Consider the following 19,200-nt stretch of genomic DNA (forward strand, 5'->3'; position numbering starts at 1 on the left):
TGCAGTATTTGCAACTTGCCAAATGTGTAACTTATCATATGCTGATAACATGAATAGAAAACAGTATGTTCACAATTACATTCGTACAATATGCTTTTACTGGTGCAAATTAGTACATATATATATATATATATATATAGTTATATTTATATATATATATGGTAATAGTTATATATATAGTTTATGTAATTTTTAGCAGGGTTTCACAGAGATATAGGTCTCTGTATATGTGGCAGCAAACACTATAGGGCTTGATAGATATGGGTTTGTGTGTGTGTGTGTGTGTGTGTGTGTGTGTGTGTGTGTGTGTGTGTGTGTGTGTGTGTGGCAGCACTGCAGCATACAACATAAATATTGCAGCGGGTTCTTAAGCATCCTCCAGAGTCTCCTTTTGGCAACTGGAAGTGAATAATGCATTACAGAGATGCAGGGAAGATGGTGCTTTATTACAGTTTTGAAGTATAATACGAGCTGTTTGCCTCCGAAACGGTTCAGTGGGGAAAATGCTGCTACTTATTGTGGAGCTTCTTTTTTTTTTTTTTTTGGGCCATTCTACTTTTTTCCCCTCTCTCTTTTGATACATATTTAATCATTTGGTTTGAAACACACTCACGCACAAAAGGAGCTTTGTTCACACAAGTCACAGAACTAAAACGCGTCAATAACATTTGAATCTGATTAAAGCTGCAAGTTTTTTTAACGGGGAGTGGGGGGGGGGGGGTTTGATTGTCTTTCTAAAAGTTGGTGCTCTCTAATGGTGTTTCCATGGTGATATAAATCATAAATCTGAACAATGGATCAAATGGAGCTAAAAAACAACAGAATCAAAGCAGCTCGTTGAGGCATCCTGAACTTTTCTTTAAACACAAAATAAAAGAAAACACCAGGAGCCAAAATTCTCCGATTTAACAGTGAAACAGCTAGAAACCCCCCCAAAGAAAGAGAGAGACAAAATGAAGCACACAGCTTCCTGCTCACATCAGAGCGAAGCGCGGAGCGCTGGCAAATAGAAAACACAACAACATACAGAGCATCCCCCATTTATTTGTCTAACATTTCAGGATCATTACAAGTTCTGCAGCCATCTATTCTCCCAGCATCGTTCATCACCAGACACAATCCTACCTCCCACTTATTTGAAACATAACAACAGCTTCCTCTCAAAATCATAGAGGAGCATACGAGTCTGTGGGAAATGACCTGTGACTGGGGGCAGCCTCTTTCATCTGGTGAACAAATGTCTGCGATCTAAAAGCTTTTCCCATAGTTGTCATTCTAACCTTGGAGGGGACGAGGCCGCCCCCATTTGCATTTGAGCGCTCCCGTTTAAAGGCATGTAGAGGGAAAAACAAAAAGCTCTGCTGCCGTTGGTACCTGACCATCTGTGCCGGCGTCTGTCCTTGCACCGCCAACGGAAACTTCCGGAGCTCAGGGTGCTAACGCCGCACACTTTGAGCCCCCGCCTCTGAAAAATAAGCCACTCTCGCAGCGCTTCTATTAATTCAGATATCGGCGGCTCCAGCGCTTTGCTCCATCCAAATAAAGCTGTTTGGAGTCGAGACCAGGCAGGCAATGCTCCATGACAAGTCCCATTTTTGAAAACTCAAAGTGCATAGGGGATTGTGTGTGTGTGTGTGTGTGTGTGTGTGTGTGTGTGTGTGTGTGTGTGTGTGTGGATGCTCCGCGTGTGGTGGGATATAAACTGTGACTGTGCAAATACATCAAACTTATCTCTTCACAGTTTCAGGATCCACTCTCTCTCTCATCATGAGGCCTTGTGCAGAGTCGCCATTCTTTTTTAAGCGGTCGCTGGAAAATGAACAGCTACATTTTGAAAAAGGCCCGTTTCATTTTGGTCAAATGAAATTGAATTAGGTAGGGCACAAACACCCTGCAGCACGCACACACGCGCACACACGCACACACACACACACACACACACACACACACACACACACACACACACACACACACACACACACACACACACACACACACACACACACACACACACACACACACACACACACACACACACACACACACACACACACACACACACACGTGTTCCCCCTCTCATACCACGGCTGGTCCATGACACTAGTTCCTCGTGATGTTTTTTTGGAGTCAACCTGTTGACGTTTCCTTCCTTCTTGTTTTTTTTCCCCACTTCCTGCTGAGTCATGAGCGGCTCCTGCGCTCATTGTCGTGTCTGTTTGCACAGAAAGGAGGGGTGCTGAGCTGATGTCAGCTCTCCTGTGAGGACAAACCCGGCGGCCGGCTGTCGAAACCCACAGCAACACTTGTCGTGTCCACGCCCGGCGCGTGATTGGTCATGTGACCAGGGAGTGGGCGAACGTTGCATTGACATCGCCAGGATGCAAACAATGAGCTGAATCCGTTGTCTTCGCGTTTCTCCACCTGTGCTGGTGCATTCGCAGACATTTGACCAACTCTTTGTTGACACGTCTGAAGTTTGAACTTCAGGCGACGCTGATGAAAGGACAAGACAAGCGCCGTAACGAGATAAACCAGATAAACGAGATTATGAATTACATAACTCATCAAAAGGGACCGAGCGGCGAATGAAAGGAAACATTTTCTAGTGGTTCACATTTGACAGAAATAAAACCCAGTCACGTAGACAAGGAGGTCGTTTGTGTCGCTGTTCGTGGCGACATTTACGCACGAAGCGCCAGGATATTGAATCATAGAGTTCATGATGTTACCAGATGAGTTGGGCAGACGTCTGTTGTGAAACCCACCTGATGCCTCATTTCTTTCCACCAAGTTGCTGCCGGACCAAAGACCGCAGCAGACTGTCGAGTGGTGTGTTTCTGGATGAGAGGGATTCGACCTGGCTGCTGGACAACACCCCTCATTTGCATCTATCTTTCAATCCTTTGTTACAATTCCAGTGTTTGGTTAGCCATGTGGACGACAGTTTGATGGGATGCAAACAGGGAGGAAGACGACAGCAGGAAGAAGGAAAACAAATGCTGTGAAAGGCAAGACTCTGGTGCCATCCAGATGCTTTTCCTTTCTTTCTTTCTCACTCACTTGCTCCTTCTCTCCATCCTCCCTCTCAATGACATTCCAGTCAGTGATACGCAGTCGGACCCTAGTGATGCAGGGTCTCTCCTCCGGCGGCGAAGGGGTCGCTGACAAGAAAGACAAGGAGCAGATGGTGGTCTTTGTCATTCCCTCCTCTTCTTAGCCTCCTGGCAAAGCCTGGCGGCCCCCCTCTCCTTCTCCCTCCCGCTGCACCGCAGCAGCACTCCGGGCGTCTGAATGGCGCCCCGGCCTCGGCTATGCAAGCAGCCTCCTAGGTGCGGACCTCGGCGACCAGATGGTGAGATTATTTGGAGCAATTAATTCTCTCAAAGAATCAGTGAGAACATGTTTGCGGCAGAGATTTGGGGGTGCGTGGCTGAATGACATTCCTCCTCAAAGTCCCTCCGAGAGAGAACAAGGTGGAGAGGGGTTGGGAGGGTGGAGGCTTCCAGGAAGAAGAGGCTGAAAGGGAAAGGGGAGGGGTTTTTTTTATCCAGGCAAGAAAAGCGTGCATAAAGTATGGGAACTTTACCTAATGAAAAGGGGCCAAGGGTCTCCGTTGGAATTTCTACATTCCAGAGCTAAACTAAACAGGACAACACGGTTTCTTTACATGAAAACACACTGATGATCTCATGATACAGAATATGAGCGTATGTACGTATTTACGCAGTCATCAATTCGGCAGTGAAGGAGCTTCACTCCGCGTTCTTCAAACATCTGACTGGAAGAGAAAATGTGATCTCAGGGACTTGGACAAGGGCCTGGTTGTTGCTCACAGACTGAAATTTCTGACCTCCTGGGACGGAGACAAAAACCAAAACCATGCAGTGAGCAGCAGTTCTGACTGGAGGGTGTTCCTAATAAAGTGCCCAGTGAGTGCACGCGTACATTTTCAGCAATAAGCAATGTCAACTAACTGGGTGTCCAGCGGGATCAATCAGAATATGAATTGATCTGTCCGTCAGCTCAGCAGTGAAAAGGAAGGAGGGCTGTAACCTGTCACCTCAGTGGGCTGCTAATGACCCCGGAGGTCACAGGGGTCGACTCCCTCATTATCTCCGACACAGATGTCGTCACCAGTCAATTCCCACTCCGGTGAATTAAACATCCCTGGTGACGACTGGTGGAACAGGCCTCTCTTCCTATTTGACCCGTCTGGCCTCAGTGAAACCTGCTGAGATGACTCAAGGCCACTGAGATATATATAAATATATATAATATATCAGGGTGACGTGTGTGGGATTGAGTCAACACAACCACATACTGTTGTATGTTCATGGTAAAGTAGGAACCAGAGAAAATGTTGGCACCTGATTTACATACGAGTCGTTTTTACAAAGGAAATCAAGTCATGTCATTTGATGTTTTTTTCTAGACTAGTCAACAGAAACTGAAATATCGTCTTCATTGTGTACAGTTACCATGGCTACATGTGTCGCTTCTCTTCTACCATGGGGGTTCGTGGTAAAGGCACAGTGACACCGCTGTGGTAACACAACGGTCTCTCTCTCTTCCAGTTAAACTTTTCAAATCATTTTTGTACCGCAAACCTGTGTCACCAGCCAAAGAAGCAGGATAATAAACGTATCATAACAAAGAGTAACCTGAAGGAGCTGAGGGATTGGATGCTTGGCCGAAGAGACAAGGTGCACCGGTTATACAACTGGATGCAACAAAGGTGCACCTGTTGTCTCACACATACATACTGTACACACACACATACTGTACACACACACATACTGTACACACACTACACCTTCATGTTTTTGGGCCTCGACGCAGTTTGGAGTACAAACAGGACAGGGCCCGACTGAGTGAGCTTCCAAAACAGCGGATCAAGAGTATTTGTTGTGACCACGGTGGGAAATGGGGAAGTGCAGCAGCTGGGGGTATTATGCAAAAACTCCCCGTGGCCACGACAAAAAATCAATGGATAAGAGACTTGGCTTCAGTGCCTGTGACCTAAATGAGTGTGGCCCAGAACACACCGATTCCACATTTAGCACGGGGACTGTAAGAATAGATCATGGCTACCTCACACCAACACTACAGGTGGACTGTGAACGCCGTTTCTTTCCTTTTCAACTTAGCTGCAGAGGTCTCCAATTCTTGCCTTTGTAATATAAATGTAAGTTATATCTCTCAGGTTCCTCTCAGGTGTGTGTGTGTGTGTGTGTGTGTGTGTGTGTGTGTGTGTGCGTGCGGTTACTCAGGTTGCACAATGTAAACAGTGAATGCACCTGTGTAAATGACACAGAGAGCTGTTGGGTTTAGCTGGGAGGCCGTCGGGGAATAGGCCTGTTGTGCAAAATGTGTCACCTGGAGAGAAAAGAATATTTGTGGCGCCGCCCATGACAACCACAGCTGAGCCGAGCGATTTGAGACAGATCTGGGTTTCGGAAGATACCGGCGGCGGCGGCGGCGGCGGCGGCGGCGGCGGCGGCAGCTCTACTTGCACATGATGAGGGAGTAAAAAAAAAAAACTTTGCATGCAAATGTGAGATGCTGTATACTGAAGGGTTACGGAGTGTTGTTGTAAGCTGTGACACGCGGAGACAGAGTGTAACAGAGAGAATGACAGAAAGGCGCTCCACCTTTTCGGGTGTTATTTTAAAAAGTCAGTCCTACTCTGAGAACTGTCGGTCGACTCTGAGAGTCTCTGACGGGGGACAGAGAGAGATCCTGAGCATGTGAGCTGTCATGTGAAGGGGTCATTGCAGTATCATCACATCCTCAGAGGGGGATTCTAAGTTATGAAACATACATCACACTAACCTCAATACTACGATTACTGGCTCTGCTTCTCTTTGACGATGTCAGATGGTAGTGATGATGATGATGATGATGATGATGATGATGATGATGATCCTCAGCTGGTTTTCTAGGTTGGGGTCAGTCTGTCTAGAATAAAAAAACAGATCCATTTTGAAAAGAACTGCTCACAGCAGAGACACCGACTTCAGTGTCTCCTGCAGAAAGGGAAAATCATGCAGGACATCAGAGCTGCAACAGTAAATCCATTACTCGATTAGTATTCGACTACGAAATTAATCGCCAACTATTTTGATAATCGATTAATCGGTTCAAGTAGTTTTCATGCGAAACAAAGACAAAATTCTCTGATTTCAGCTTCTTAATTTTGAATATGTTCTGGTTTCTTTGCTCCTCTGTGGCATTAATCTGAATATCTTTGGTGTGTGGAAGAAACAAAACATCATCTTGAGGTTTTGGAGAAAAACGATCGGTATTTTTCACCATTCAATGACATTTTATGGACCAAACAACTAATCGATTAACCGAGAAAGTAATCGACAGATTAATGGATTATGAAAATATTCGCTGGTTGCCACCCTGCAGGACGCACATACAGTTCATACAACTCAATGATTCTGTGTTGTACTACTTCACATACCAGCTGGTTCCACATTAAACATGCTGAAGAAATATGTTCAGTTCCAGAAACTTCACACCAAAATCCTGAAACATACTGAGATGTTGAGCTGTGTTGGCACACGGGTCACAATTTCACTTGTCCAGTATGCCGTGGCTCCGCAGCAGCAACATGGCAACAAGGCAACAAGGCAACAATGCAACAAGGCAACAAGGCAGCAAGGCAACATGGCAACAAGGCAACAAGGCAACAAGGCAGCAAGGCAACAAGGCAACAAGGCAGCAAGGCAACATGGCAACAAGGCAACAAGGCAACAATGCAACAAGGCAACAAGGCAACAAGGCAACAAGGCAACAAGGCAACAAGGCAGCAAGGCAACAAGGCAACAAGGCAACAAGGCAACAAGGCAACATGGCAACAAGGCAACAAGGCAACAAGGCAACAAGGCAACAAGGCAGCAAGGCAACAAGGCAACATGGCAACATGGCAACAAGGCAACAAGGCAGCAAGGCAACAAGGCAACAAGGCAGCAAGGCAACAAGGCAACAAGGCACTCCTTCATCAGTTTTCAGCGTCAGCTGGCTCACCACAATGTCTGCATTGGCAAAAGTGTCTCCGTCAGAATGTGGGTCTTGTGAAAGCTGCTTGTTCGGCACCAAGCGACACTGGAGAGCGTTTGTTGGTGCAACTCGTCCAAATGAACTGAACTAATTAGAAACTCCACAGGCTTTTTTTTCTTCATCCCTGTTAACCAGGAACACTAGATTCTATTTTACTTCAACCAAAAAAACAACATCACAATTTGTTAATTTCTCTTGGGAAGTACAAGTACATTTTGTTTTATCTTTAGTTGCCATGATGCATGTTGGGCCACCTCTCACCTGAGAGAGAGAGAAAAAGAGTGTGTGTGTGTGTGTGTGTGTGTGTGTGTGTGTGTCACTACTTGTCGCAACTTCAACCACATCCCAGGAAGACCTCTTGCACAGATGTGATCTTTATGCAATTTCCACTGTGCGTGGTTGCAGCGCTGTTGCCCGACCACAAGAGAATTTAGTTGAAACACAATCGATGCAAGACCTTTATCTGCCAGCCCTCAGTTTCTCTCCTGGCATAAAAAAAAAAGGCAGACTGGTTAAGTAAGTATAGTCTGCTCTCCGTCTCCACACACCGTGTAGCCACAACAAACAGAAAGGTTCACCCATCAGGCTCATCTGGTGGGCTAATGAGTCTCTAGTTACCAAGCTCCAGTCTCCAGTCAGCACTGCCGTCAAACCTTTGGGGAAGCAGAACCAAAAGGGCCACGGTCGGAGAAGTGCGTGCAAAGGAAGCATGAGAGAGCAAAGTCAAAGACACCTTCGTTCTGAGCAACGTCGAATGACTGCATGTGTCAATGTCCACGTCGTTGAACGAGTACTGTACCGGGCTCGGTGATGTAGGGACTAGTTGTCAAACTGCTGTAGCTGGAATGCTGACAGCTAACACGCTGTAAGGTAGTCGGTCTGGCCAAAGCCATCACGAAGGCTCTCCGAGCGTCTTTCTTCATTTCTACTCCTCCCTGGCATCTGGTTCACTTGGTCACAGGGAAGAAGGTCAAACAAAAGTGGATGTTGCGACAGGACAGATGAAAGATGGCTTCCGTCAAAAGGTCAGCACACTGCCAAGATGGCTCGCAATGGGGGGAATCACAAATCAAATCACAGAGTTTACATTGGAATGAACAGATCTGCCTGCTCCAATGTGCCACTTGAAATGCTGCCATGACCTTCAGACCTCAGATACAGTCGCCTCCATCTAAAATGAATGTGCAACAAGGGGGGAAAAGCAGGTAAAACCTAATGTGGAACAAATCCTTTAGCGTCGCATGCAACCACACCTCGTGATTCACATCGGCACGAACGGCATTTGAAGTTTCATACAGTCTTTGATCTGTTTTTTCACTGTTTACAAAATGTGAATCAACATTTCTGTTGTATTATTTGGAAAAAAAACTATTCTTGGAAACAGTTTTTCCCCCCAACCCACTAGCTACATACTACATATGGACATAAATGGTCAAGTGGAAGCATTTGGAAGCCGTGGCTAATGCCAAATGGACTGTTTTTCTCTCCCGGACCTCATCCCTCATCCGCTTGTCATGGAGCGAGAGTTCACGCGCCATGTTACCAGTGGAAAGGCTACCATCAAAGATTCATACCACTGGCCCCTTTGAAGTCGTGTCCCAGAACCAAACATTGTTGTGCACATTATTGAGCCGAGCAGTCACTTCCCATGGCAACAGAAAACAGAGAGTTACGGGGAGAGGAAAACACCCATTTACAGCCATTTAAGCCTTTCAGTGTTCATGATGGAGGGAGGCTGTGGTGGTTCCCATAAAGTTTGGGACATTAAACCTCCAAAGAGGCACTGAAGTGGGTGTCATCCCCGCTGCACGCAAAAAAAACCTTTGGGCCCCAAATGCATCTGGGATGGGAAACACTAACCGGGTCGGGTGAACTGAAGCTGAGAGCGGCGTCCATGTTGTCTTGGCAACCCTGCATGAAAGAAAGAAAGAAAGAACGAAAGAAAGAGGAGAGGAGATGAGAGGAGGAGAGGAGTTGGGTGTGAATGGATGAGCTCCCAATGTGTGGCGCCAGGCAGTCTGCCCGGTGGGGCCGCTCAATACGCGGCAGGGAGGGAGGGAGTGGAGCGGCCGCCGCGGCCCGGACAGCGGAGGAATGTATGAGGAATAATAACACACAGCAGGGAGAAGGAATGGCGAGGAGGCCCCTGCCAAAAAACTGGCGCTGTCCCGAGTCCGCTAGCGCTGCAGCCAGGGTCAAGGATGTGAAAACACATAATAACAATATTTATTCGATCAGAGATGATGGATATATGTAAGGGGATGCAACTCAGGATTTTTGTCATCATCTATTAATCTGTGGTTTATTATCTCACATATTCGATTAGTTCTTTGGTTCATAAAAAGGTGAATAACGTCCATCGTGTTTCCCAAAACCACAAGATGATGTTTTCTTTCGTCCAAACACCAAAGATATTCAGTTCACTGTCTCAGAGGGGCAAAGACACCAGAAGATATTCACATTTTAAAACCTGAAATTACAACATTTTTACTTCATTTTGAATCTATTATCAAAATAGTTGGCGATTAAATGAGTCGATTACTTATCGATTAACTGTTGCAGCTCTACATATATTGTCTGGGAACCCTAAGTATAGGAGTAATAAATTCTATATTTTTTTTTAAAACAGTGTAATAATAGACTATATTATAAACGCAACTCTGGGTTTCACAAATACCTATATGTTGCTGAATTGGGAATTCTTTTTTTTTATTCATTGGGCATGTTGAATCATTTTGATTTGAGGTTTTCATTTTGCCTTCCACTCCAAGTGGAGTAAGACAGGTTTGCCCCCCCCCCCAACCCAACCCACTGTATACGCAGGTGGTTGGTCTCGGGATCATCCGTCACTGGGGGGATCTCTCCGAGCGAGGATGTGCGCAATTACGCGTCAATGACTATTCGGCACTAAAGATGCAATCAGACACTAATCAGCCTGGTGAATTGTGCGAATGTGCCATCACCTCTGACTGGATCAATCAGAGAGAAATCTTCACACACACACACACACACACACTGACACACACACACACACACACACACACACACACACAGACGAGCTGCCCACCGCAGCGCGCGCACAGACCGGGCCACGCCTTTTCGCCTCGGCTCCGTCGGGGGTCTGTGGTCCGCGGGGCTGCTGCCGGTGATTTGATGGACCAGCCCCCCTCCCCCCTCCCGTCAGCCGGCTCACTTGGCACCGCCCCTCTCCGCTATAAATGTCGGGACAACCAGCTCATCCCTTTCACACCGAGCGCGCCGGAGAAGTCGGAGGAACTGCGAGAGGCTCCACGGGATGTTTTGGACAGATTAGAATTCCCGTCGACCAGCACAGGGTGTGTTGTTGTGTTCACAGCGACCGTGTCTCCTCCTGAATTCAGAGCAGAAGTCTAACCGTGCGGGTTGCTCTCGGTTTGTGTGCCTCTCCCTGTGCCGCTGGTTCTATCGAAGATGAAGGCTGTTACTCCAGTGCGCCCGCAGGACTCCTCCTCCTCCTCCTCCTCCCCCTCCTCCACCACCGGCAGCCAGCTCCCGCTGCACTGTGTGTCGAAGCAGAGCCTGAACATCGCCCGGTGCCGGATGGACGAGGAGGACCTGTTCTGCCTGCAGTACGACATGAACGACTGCTACAGCCGCCTGAAGCGCCTGGTGCCCACCATTCCGCAGGATAAGAAAGTCAGCAAAGTGGAGATCCTCCAGCATGTCATCGACTACATCCTGGACCTGCAGCTGGCGCTGGAGACGCACCCATCGCTCCACAAGCAGCAGCAGCAGCAGCAGCAGAGGACCGGGACGTGCCCTCCTCCAGCCTCCAGCCGGACACCGCTGACGGTGCTGAACACCGACCACCACCAGGTGAGACCACCCTCCTCTCTCTCTCTCTCCTCCAGGGGAGACTCTTACCCCGGTTCACCCCCCAGACAAAGCGCGACGTGCCCGTTGTGTGTCATTGTCCCTTCCAGTGTGGGACGGATCCATCCGAACGCAGCCTCGTATCACAGCCTGGGGGGAGAGAAAAAATCGTGCGTAATTTAAAAAAAAAAAAGCAGCATCAGTCGTGGGTTGGATTGCGCACTCCATCGCGGGCTCCTACGATTTGCATGACAATGTGAGTGTCGAGGCCCAGCATCACGCTGGAGTGCCTCCGTGCGCGCACCACTCCACTGCGCACGGCCACAGATCCGTTATTCACTCGGCTGCACCAGGGTTTATTATGGGGGAGATGTGGTCGGGTGATTCTCCTTCTGCTGCATCGTTTCTGTCATTTGCGCAGATTTCTAGGCCTCGTTTTTTTAATTTTATTTTTATTTCGTTATTTACATGAAATGATGTGAATTGTTTGACATGTTTCTTCTTCTTCATTTTGTTGTCATAGAGGACGTCTATAGTCAAAAACCCGGAGGACTCGATTTTATGCCGCTGAGACATGAGCACTGCATTTGGTGAGTTGATTTCAAGTAAATGTCCCTCATGTTGTTCTTCTTCTCTGTCTTAATCAAACACATGTGGCCAGTGAGTAAAACACCACCGGGCCCAGAGCGGTGCTCACTGAAGCAGCTCCATCAACTTGATTACTGTGGCTTCTATGTGTGTGTGGTGTAAAATGGACAGTCTCTGAGGGGGGGGGGGGGGGGGGGGGGGGGGGGGGGGGGGGGGGGGGGGCAGTGCATGTCAGGGAAAATAGTAATTGAGGAACATGAAATTGGCTCCAACCTCAGAGGCAGCTGTGCTTTTGCGCAATAACTGTCACTGGTGTAGCAATTTGGGAAGGAGAGAGGGTTAAAACCTCAGCTTGTCCTCTCTGACACACACACACACACACACACACACACACACACACACACACACACACACACACACACGCGGCTCTTAATGTCAGATTCATGGCACTGAATCTAAACACACCTGGATAGACAGAAGTGTGTGTGGGTGTGTGTGTGTGTGTGTGTGTGTGTGTGTGTGTGTGTGTGTGTAAGACACTCACATTCTCTCAGGGAGTCGCGGCTGCCTCTCGTCGGCCCGAGGAGCCGCGTGTGTGTGTGAGTGTGTGTGTGTGTGTGTGTGTGTGTGTGTGTGTGTGTGGTTGGTTGTGTGAGTGTGTGTGAGTGTGAGTGTGAGTGTGAGTGTGTGTGTGTGTGTGTGCATGGTTGTTGCTTGACCTGGTTTGTTTTGGGTTGTTGATCAAGCGTGGCCTCTGTTTTGTTGGTGGTGCCAGTCAGTCTGGAGCTCTGCATGCTCACCACCACCACCCTCCGCCCCCGCCCGCTCTCACCTCACCCTCCGATTCCCCCTCCACAGGTGTGCAAGGCTGTACAGAGCTGCTCCAAAGCCAGCGAAACAAGCTTCACCAGGGACTCGCATCCAACTGGAGGCACAATCACAAGGGGATTTAAAAAAAAAAACGCTGGGAGGAATTAAAACCCAAATAAAGTCGCCATTCATATAAGATTTATTTTTTGGGGGTTCTTGTTGTTGTTGTTCCATCCACCGAACAAGGAATCACTGTGTAGACACTCTCCCTCTTGTTTAAGTTGCTCTAACTTTACTTCTTCCCACTGTAAGATTTTCTAAAAAAAACCCCCCACGCCGAGAAGTCGTCCGTCAACAGCTTTTCGAAAAACTATTTGTGAATTGTGCTAAAACGATCCTCCAGTTTTCAAGCTTTACTAAACTGCGAAAATCATTGTATATGTTTTTTTTTGTTTGTTTGTTTTTTGCACATCTATTGTTTCAAATAGATGATTTGTGTTGAGCAGGGGACTTCATCCCTGGGACCCTTATACAATGTTTCATACCTGTAAAGAAGAACAATTCTGATTCGAGGGACAATTGAGATTTGTACATAAAGAGACACAAATGTTCTATGAAAAAAAAAAAAATATGTGAAAGGAAGACGTATATGTTTAAAAATAGACTATTGTAATTATAAGATATTTTTATTAAAAACCTTTTTTTTGTTTGTCGTTATGTAAATATTGTGTTTCCACAGTTATGCTCTGCCAGTGACGTCCTCACATGACGGTACCACTTAACTCTTTGCAGTGTTTTTTTATTATTTTGGGATAGTTTTAATATGTAGCATGTCAGGATCATTGCCCCCCCCCCCCCCCCCCCCCCCCCCCCCCCCCCCCCCCCCCCCCCCCCCCCCCCCCCCCCCTCCCGTGTGTAGATATGTGGTGGACTTTTGACACAACTTATTATTTGGCCCGCTCAGCTTCCCTCTTGAATTGTTTTTGTGTTTATTAACTATGGTAACTTTTGACCGGCCGGGAGCAATGAGCCGGTTTTATATTTGATCTTCAAAAAAAAAAACGAAAAAAAACAACTGTTGCACTCTTGTTGAAGAATTTAATCTGATTGCCACAGCACTTCTGACAGTGTTTACAATATAATGTATTAAAAAAAAGAATCACTGCAACACAATGTCTCCGTTCTGTGTGTGCAGTCCGAGGAGTAACTCCTGCAAAGTTAATGATTGACACGTTGAAGTTTTGGCTACTGATGAAATAGACTCAACTGTTGTGTGATTCCTCTGTTGGAGAGAATCGGCAGCCATTGTTAATATACAAGGAGGGGGAGGGGAAAAAAAAAGAATTCCTTTATTTTTCATGACATTAAACACCGAATTTACCTCGCCGCCCTCCTGCCGGTGCGAGAGGGCACTTGTTGTACATTGACTGTCAGCTGCACTGTTGGACTCGACCTTCACCGGCCTGTGAGGAGGAGTTGTCAGAACAATTAAAGTTTCCAGGAAGATTATTGTGTCGTCTCAAGTTCTGTCTCAAGCGGGGCGCCTTGCTTCGCTGTGCGTTCAGTGCCGCGCGAAACAACGAGGAGAACGAGGGAGGTTTCATGGAAATGGAAAATTTTTAATAGGTGCACGGAAGATTCTTAGAATCTACCGTCGGTCCCCAAACTTGTTTGACAGGGTTCAGGGATTAAGTGTTTTAGTTTGTTGGCTTTTATTAATCCCATCACACACACGGGCGCTGCTTCAGCGCACACGCACACACACACACACACACACACACACACACACACACACACACACACACACACACACACACACACACACACACACACACACACACACGTGTGGGACAGCCAAGACGTCAGATTCATGTTTAACTAAAGGGTGTCGCTCATTTCAGCTTCACATTCAGGTCTATTCTATATTACAATGTTTAAGAAGCTGTATATTTTTCATTGCAAATCCCCTGGAGAAAGAACCATGCTGGTAATGTGTAATATGATATATTACAGACGTATGATTATTTCAAGAAGCTATGGCTTTGCAAAAACAAATACCCTCAGTGGACCACATGATTTTCGGGGGATTATTTTTCCTTTGCTGGAAAGAACAATAACTTTTTTTTCACCGTATAGAAACTGTGCACCTCTGCCAGACGTCTCTCTGACAAGTATTACAGAATTACATTTCTGTGCAAAACGTGAAACAGAAGAACGAGGACACGAGTCAATAATCCAAAGCATTCAGTGTTTGCCAAGAATTCAGTGTTTGGCTTTCAGCTGATACTGTACTTTCACCGAGAGAGTGACACACGATGAGGGAAAAAGGTCCGCAGCAAAAATGATTAGCAATGTTGTCAGTTAAATAAAGCTCTGTGATTTAAAAGAAAAAAAAAGTTATTACATTCCCTAAAAAAGATATAAGGAAAAGGTAAGGGTCATAAAATAATTGCTACTGTAAAATGAAAATGTTGATAATATTTGAATGCAAACTATTTAAAAAACAAACAACTGAGGTGCTGATCAGTGGGTCAAATGACTGAAAATTATTATTTTTTAAAAATCATACTCACAAGTTCATGAAAGAAACCTGCAGGGTTTCTTCACAAGGCCTCACTGAGATTAATGCTTTTCAAGTGTCTGGGGGGGAAAAAACAGATTTTTACATTCAGCACTAACATAAATATAATGAAATAGTACTGAAACAATAGTGAAATGGATCCTAAATATCCGTCACGACACGCCGTCAGAAGATAACAGCTGGATGCACCACGTCCCTCCTGTCTTCCCTCTTTCCCACAGAGCTGCAGACACACTGAGCCCTTGTTCACTCGTCCCCACGTCAACCTGCTGAATGAAGGTTTACAGCCGCGGCTTCACACCGACACGTCCGCCGGCCTGTGGGCGCTGCAGACGCCTCGCAGACGCCTCGCAGACGCCTCGCAGACGCCTCGCAGACGCCCTGCTCCACTGTGGTCCCACTGAGGACGAGCAGGCCACACGGACCACCTGTGTGTGTGTGTGTGTGTGTGTGTGTCTGTGTGTGTGTGTGTGTGTGTGTGTGTGTGTTTATAGTCCACAGTAAGAGCCTGGCCTCACTGCGCTTGACAAGCACTGTGACCTTGTGATGTTAAGATGTGTGTGTGTGTGTGTGTGTGTGTGTGTGTGTGTGTGTGTGTGTGTGTGTGTGTGTGTGTGAAAATTGTAAAGGACAAATGTGTTTTTTAAGCACAGGTGGCCAGCCTCACAGTTCGATATGATTAAAGATATTCCGGGGTCTCAGAGGAAAAAAACAGCACAACACGAGCCGGGGAGTTCAAACCTGCCTCCACCACGACTGCACGGCAAAAATAACATGTTTTTTTTTTTTTTTAAATTGCCGCTTACATTCGCAAATACTAGTGTACAGTACAGTTTGACACTAACATTATCCCATCACGTTACAGCTGCAGTGTTACAGGAATACAGCACAGACACAAGGCAGGAGATTTCTATTACAGTTGTAGAAATTATAAAGCTATATATATATATTATATTCATATATATATATATATATATATCTGTAGGTCAAATTCTCTCTTTTAGTCAGCGCCGAAACTGCTGCCGTCCCTAGATACATTTAACCGCTCCTCCTATTATACATGGCTGCTCCCAGTGTCCTGCGATGAACCACCACCGCGGTGCCCCGTCCGGGGTCTGTCCCGCATCAGCACTGCAGCATTTTCCAAATAACTCCCGTCGGGGGAGCGAGGGACGGACGGAGGAGCACGGAGGCACGATGAGCTTTTTTCACTCCGACCTGTGGCCGTGCCGAAGAGAGCGAACCCCGAAGCGGCACATCCTGTTTGATATGGAGTTTTTTCCAAACCACATCGGTCGACTTGTTCTCTTTCTCGCCCGCGAGCTGAGGCCATGGGAGAGGACGCACACCGCCGGCCCCCCTGGCCCGTCACCACCACGTGTCCTTATGAACACAGGATCCTTATTATCAGAGGTAAAGGGATTGGCCAGGGCCGCAAAGTGGACTCCGCTGTTTGCACAGGTGCCAGCGCGCGCGAGTGTGTGTGTGTGTGTGTGTGTGTGTGTGTGTGTGTGTGTGTGTGTTCATGCACGGCTCTTCATCTGTGTGCACTTTCAATCGGTGTGTTTTCCTTCCCATGCCGATCCCTTTGCAGAAAACGAGCCCGTAAGTGTTTCTGATTACATCTTCACCGGCCCACACTTCTTCATCGTCCTCTTGCCGGTGAATCTACCGTCGCTGACTGTCTCCGAGAAGGAGAACAAAAAACCCAGAATCTAATCCGATGAATCTTTTTCCTACACAGAAGAAACACACGGGCAGCTCCTATTGCCGCAGATCCGTCACAAGGCGCCGTGACACAAACGCATAAAACAAGGGATGTGTCTGCCTTGCATTAACCTTCTGCCTATGTTAAACTGCAACAACAGGTTTAGCCGCGGCGCGTCACCTCCCTCTCCTCCCTGATTTAACTGCACATTACGCCGTTCCACGGGGGCCTATATCCCCGCGTGTTAATCACCGCTCTTCCCGGCGCACGGAGAAATATACGGCGGGTGCTTGCCGAGGAACAGCGGAGGACAAAAACGTGCTCGCTCTTGGACACTACTTGATTACAGACTAATTGGTCTGGAGTGATTAAATATCGCATGCTTCTCAGTAATTGCAGCTATTTAAAGCAGCTATTAGCTTAAAGCGCCTGCCACCAGCAGCCATTTGCTCGTAAACAAAGAATTGCGAGATGCAGCAGTTCACCTGTACGAGCTCCGACTGGGAAACGGCGACGTGCGGATTCACGGGACGCAACGCCACCTATCATGAAAATATAAATATGTCGTTAAACTTTTATTCTTCCCGACGCAATTAAATACCTCACTCATTCATTTTTAAATACGCTTTGAAATATCTCCAGCAATCTATCTTTTTTTTTCTCTTGTTCCAAATAAATAACAGATTTTCACCGACGCCTAATTAATCACAATTATGCGTTCCACATTCATAACTGATGCTTTATATCTATATCTATATCTATATATAGATATAGATATATGAGAGGAAAATATTAAGAAACAATAATCCTACTGCGGATCACTCATGTTAATTTAAGCCCGAGTCGACACTTAACAATCGCAGAGACACTCGAGAGTGAAGGATGATGGAGGAGGTAGAAAGTGTGTGTTCACCAGGCGTCTGTTTGGCTTCAGTCGGGGCCTCTCGCAGATACCGACACAAACAGTGACGGGGGGGAAAGAGAGGAGGACGGAGAAAGACACGCAGCGAGACAGAAAGACAGAGAGAGAGGAGGAAAGAGGGGGATAGACGGTGTGGGAGAGGTGGAAGGAGGAGGAGGAGGAGGAGGAGGAGGAGGAGGAGGAGGAGGAGGAGGACTTGGCATCGCCGGTGCCAACTGCGGCTCCCGGGAGACCTGCGATGAATTACAGAAATGAGATCTCAGACAAATGCCAAGCTTTCGCAAAGAGCAGCGAGGATGGCGGCGGCGCCCCCCTCCTCCCCTCCCCGGAGAACACGGTGATTATAGAGGGGGGGGGGGTCAGGGGTCTGCCAAGCCCCTTAAAGGATCCGTGTGAGCCTGTGTAAAGTGGGTGTGTAGGGATGGCACCGGGACAACAGCCATGTCACAGAACATGACCCGGAGGTGCCGCCATCACACAGCCAATATGGCGAGTTAAATACCGCTGCTGCATCGGAGCGGAAGGGCTCCAACTGCCTCCGATCAAACAGGTTTCTGTTTCACCTAATGAGCTTAATTAATGAGGCTTCGTTTACGCTGCTCGGCTCCAAAAGAGGGAACAATGTGCCACATTTAGCCCAGCGATCGTCACCGTTTTCCCTCCGACTGTTTCACGTCTGCGAATTTCGTTTTTTAAACTTAAATCATATTTTGTCATTTCTCATCCATGTACTTATTCATTTTTTCTTATTTATGGACTCAAACACGATGTAATGAGTTGCTTATATATCCACTGTCATCGGTGGAGGGTTGCCGACACTAAATAAAATGGACAAACTGCAAACACGTGATGTAGGAAACGTTATCGGTGGTTAAGATGGAGGCAACATTATAGAGGCAACATTTGTTTTAAGGAACCAAGTTGAATATGCAGAGGCCTACAGAGCACACGAGCTGCGACAATATCAGAGGTTATAGTTATAGGTTTGGGCAAAGAAGCACTTTGGTTAAGATCATGGAAATATTGTTTTTTGTTACATGAGATTAAACATGTGGCATCTGAACTAAACCAAACCTTTATCTTCCCCTGACCTTGGTGCTGTGAGTGCCAAAATATAAGCAGGTGAATATTTATCTCATTTAGCAGAAAACACAAACCTTCACTTGTACAATAACCATTCTTTCAAAACACGTTTGCTCGGTTTCAGTTTAGTTGTGTCTGTAAACTTCATTTAAGCAGCGAGGGAAGAAGCTCTTTCGTGTAAAGATGCAAATACAAACTTTTTCTATCAATTAGATTTTGATAGCGTGATTGAATAAAGCCTGAATGATGAGCAATTTCCAATAAAAGTAGCCAGCTAATTTTTTTCTCCACCAATTTTTTATGACAGTGAGCTTTCAAAAAAATAATAGGGAGATGGATAGAGGCAATAAGAGAGCAGTCAGTCCGGGGATGATAAATGAACAAATATATTATGGTAATAAATAATAATTGATCATGGGCAGCGTATTGCATCACTGCCTCTCTCGGTGGCCCGACTTCCTGACCTGCATCCTCAAAGCTGCTGAGCATTGGAGAGTCAAGATAAAGAAACAAGAACGCCACAGTATAGTTTGTAACTACAGTTATGACTTTTTCAAAAGTCAATCTCACAGCCATAATATATGCAAC

At 46.6% G+C, this 19,200-nt stretch overlaps 1 protein-coding gene and 1 long non-coding RNA gene across 3 annotated transcripts in view; one reads left to right on the plus strand and one right to left on the minus strand.

Moving 5' to 3' along the window:
• The window catches only part of LOC118307423, a 58,422-nt gene that overhangs the window by 12,893 nt on the left and 26,329 nt on the right, over window positions 1–19,200 (minus strand). Inside the window, exons 3-10 of one of the 2 annotated variants that reach the window (XR_007031370.1) lie at window positions 14,892–14,958; window positions 10,972–11,070; window positions 7,868–8,979; window positions 7,687–7,721; window positions 7,036–7,553; window positions 6,470–6,534; window positions 5,833–5,958; window positions 2,766–3,516 (exon numbers count right to left, since the gene is read on the minus strand). This is a non-coding gene — a long non-coding RNA (uncharacterized LOC118307423). The remainder of the gene's footprint in view (window positions 1–2,765; window positions 3,517–5,832; window positions 5,959–6,469; window positions 6,535–7,035; window positions 7,554–7,686; window positions 7,722–7,867; window positions 8,980–10,971; window positions 11,071–14,891; window positions 14,959–19,200) is intronic. The other variant, XR_007031369.1, reaches the window with a different exon arrangement.
• id4 (inhibitor of DNA binding 4) lies at window positions 10,300–13,027 on the plus strand. The gene is made up of 3 exons (XM_035629901.2): window positions 10,300–10,923; window positions 11,444–11,510; window positions 12,367–13,027. The coding sequence occupies exons 1-2, from the start codon at window positions 10,519–10,521 to the stop codon at window positions 11,489–11,491; spliced, it is 453 nt and encodes a 150-aa protein (XP_035485794.2). The 5' UTR covers window positions 10,300–10,518; the 3' UTR covers window positions 11,492–11,510; window positions 12,367–13,027.

The sequence above is a fragment of the Scophthalmus maximus genome, chromosome 1 (genome assembly GCF_022379125.1).
Source record: "Scophthalmus maximus strain ysfricsl-2021 chromosome 1, ASM2237912v1, whole genome shotgun sequence".
Classification (NCBI taxonomy): domain Eukaryota; kingdom Metazoa; phylum Chordata; class Actinopteri; order Pleuronectiformes; family Scophthalmidae; genus Scophthalmus; species Scophthalmus maximus.

Excerpts from the sequence above, each read along its gene's own strand:
- id4 (XM_035629901.2), top strand. The coding sequence starts at position 10,519 with ATGAAGGCTGTTACTCCAGTGCGCCCGCAGGACTCCTCCTCCTCCTCC. Across the intron at positions 10,924-11,443 it reads TGAACACCGACCACCACCAG|AGGACGTCTATAGTCAAAAA; the intron begins GTGAGACCACCC and ends TTGTTGTCATAG.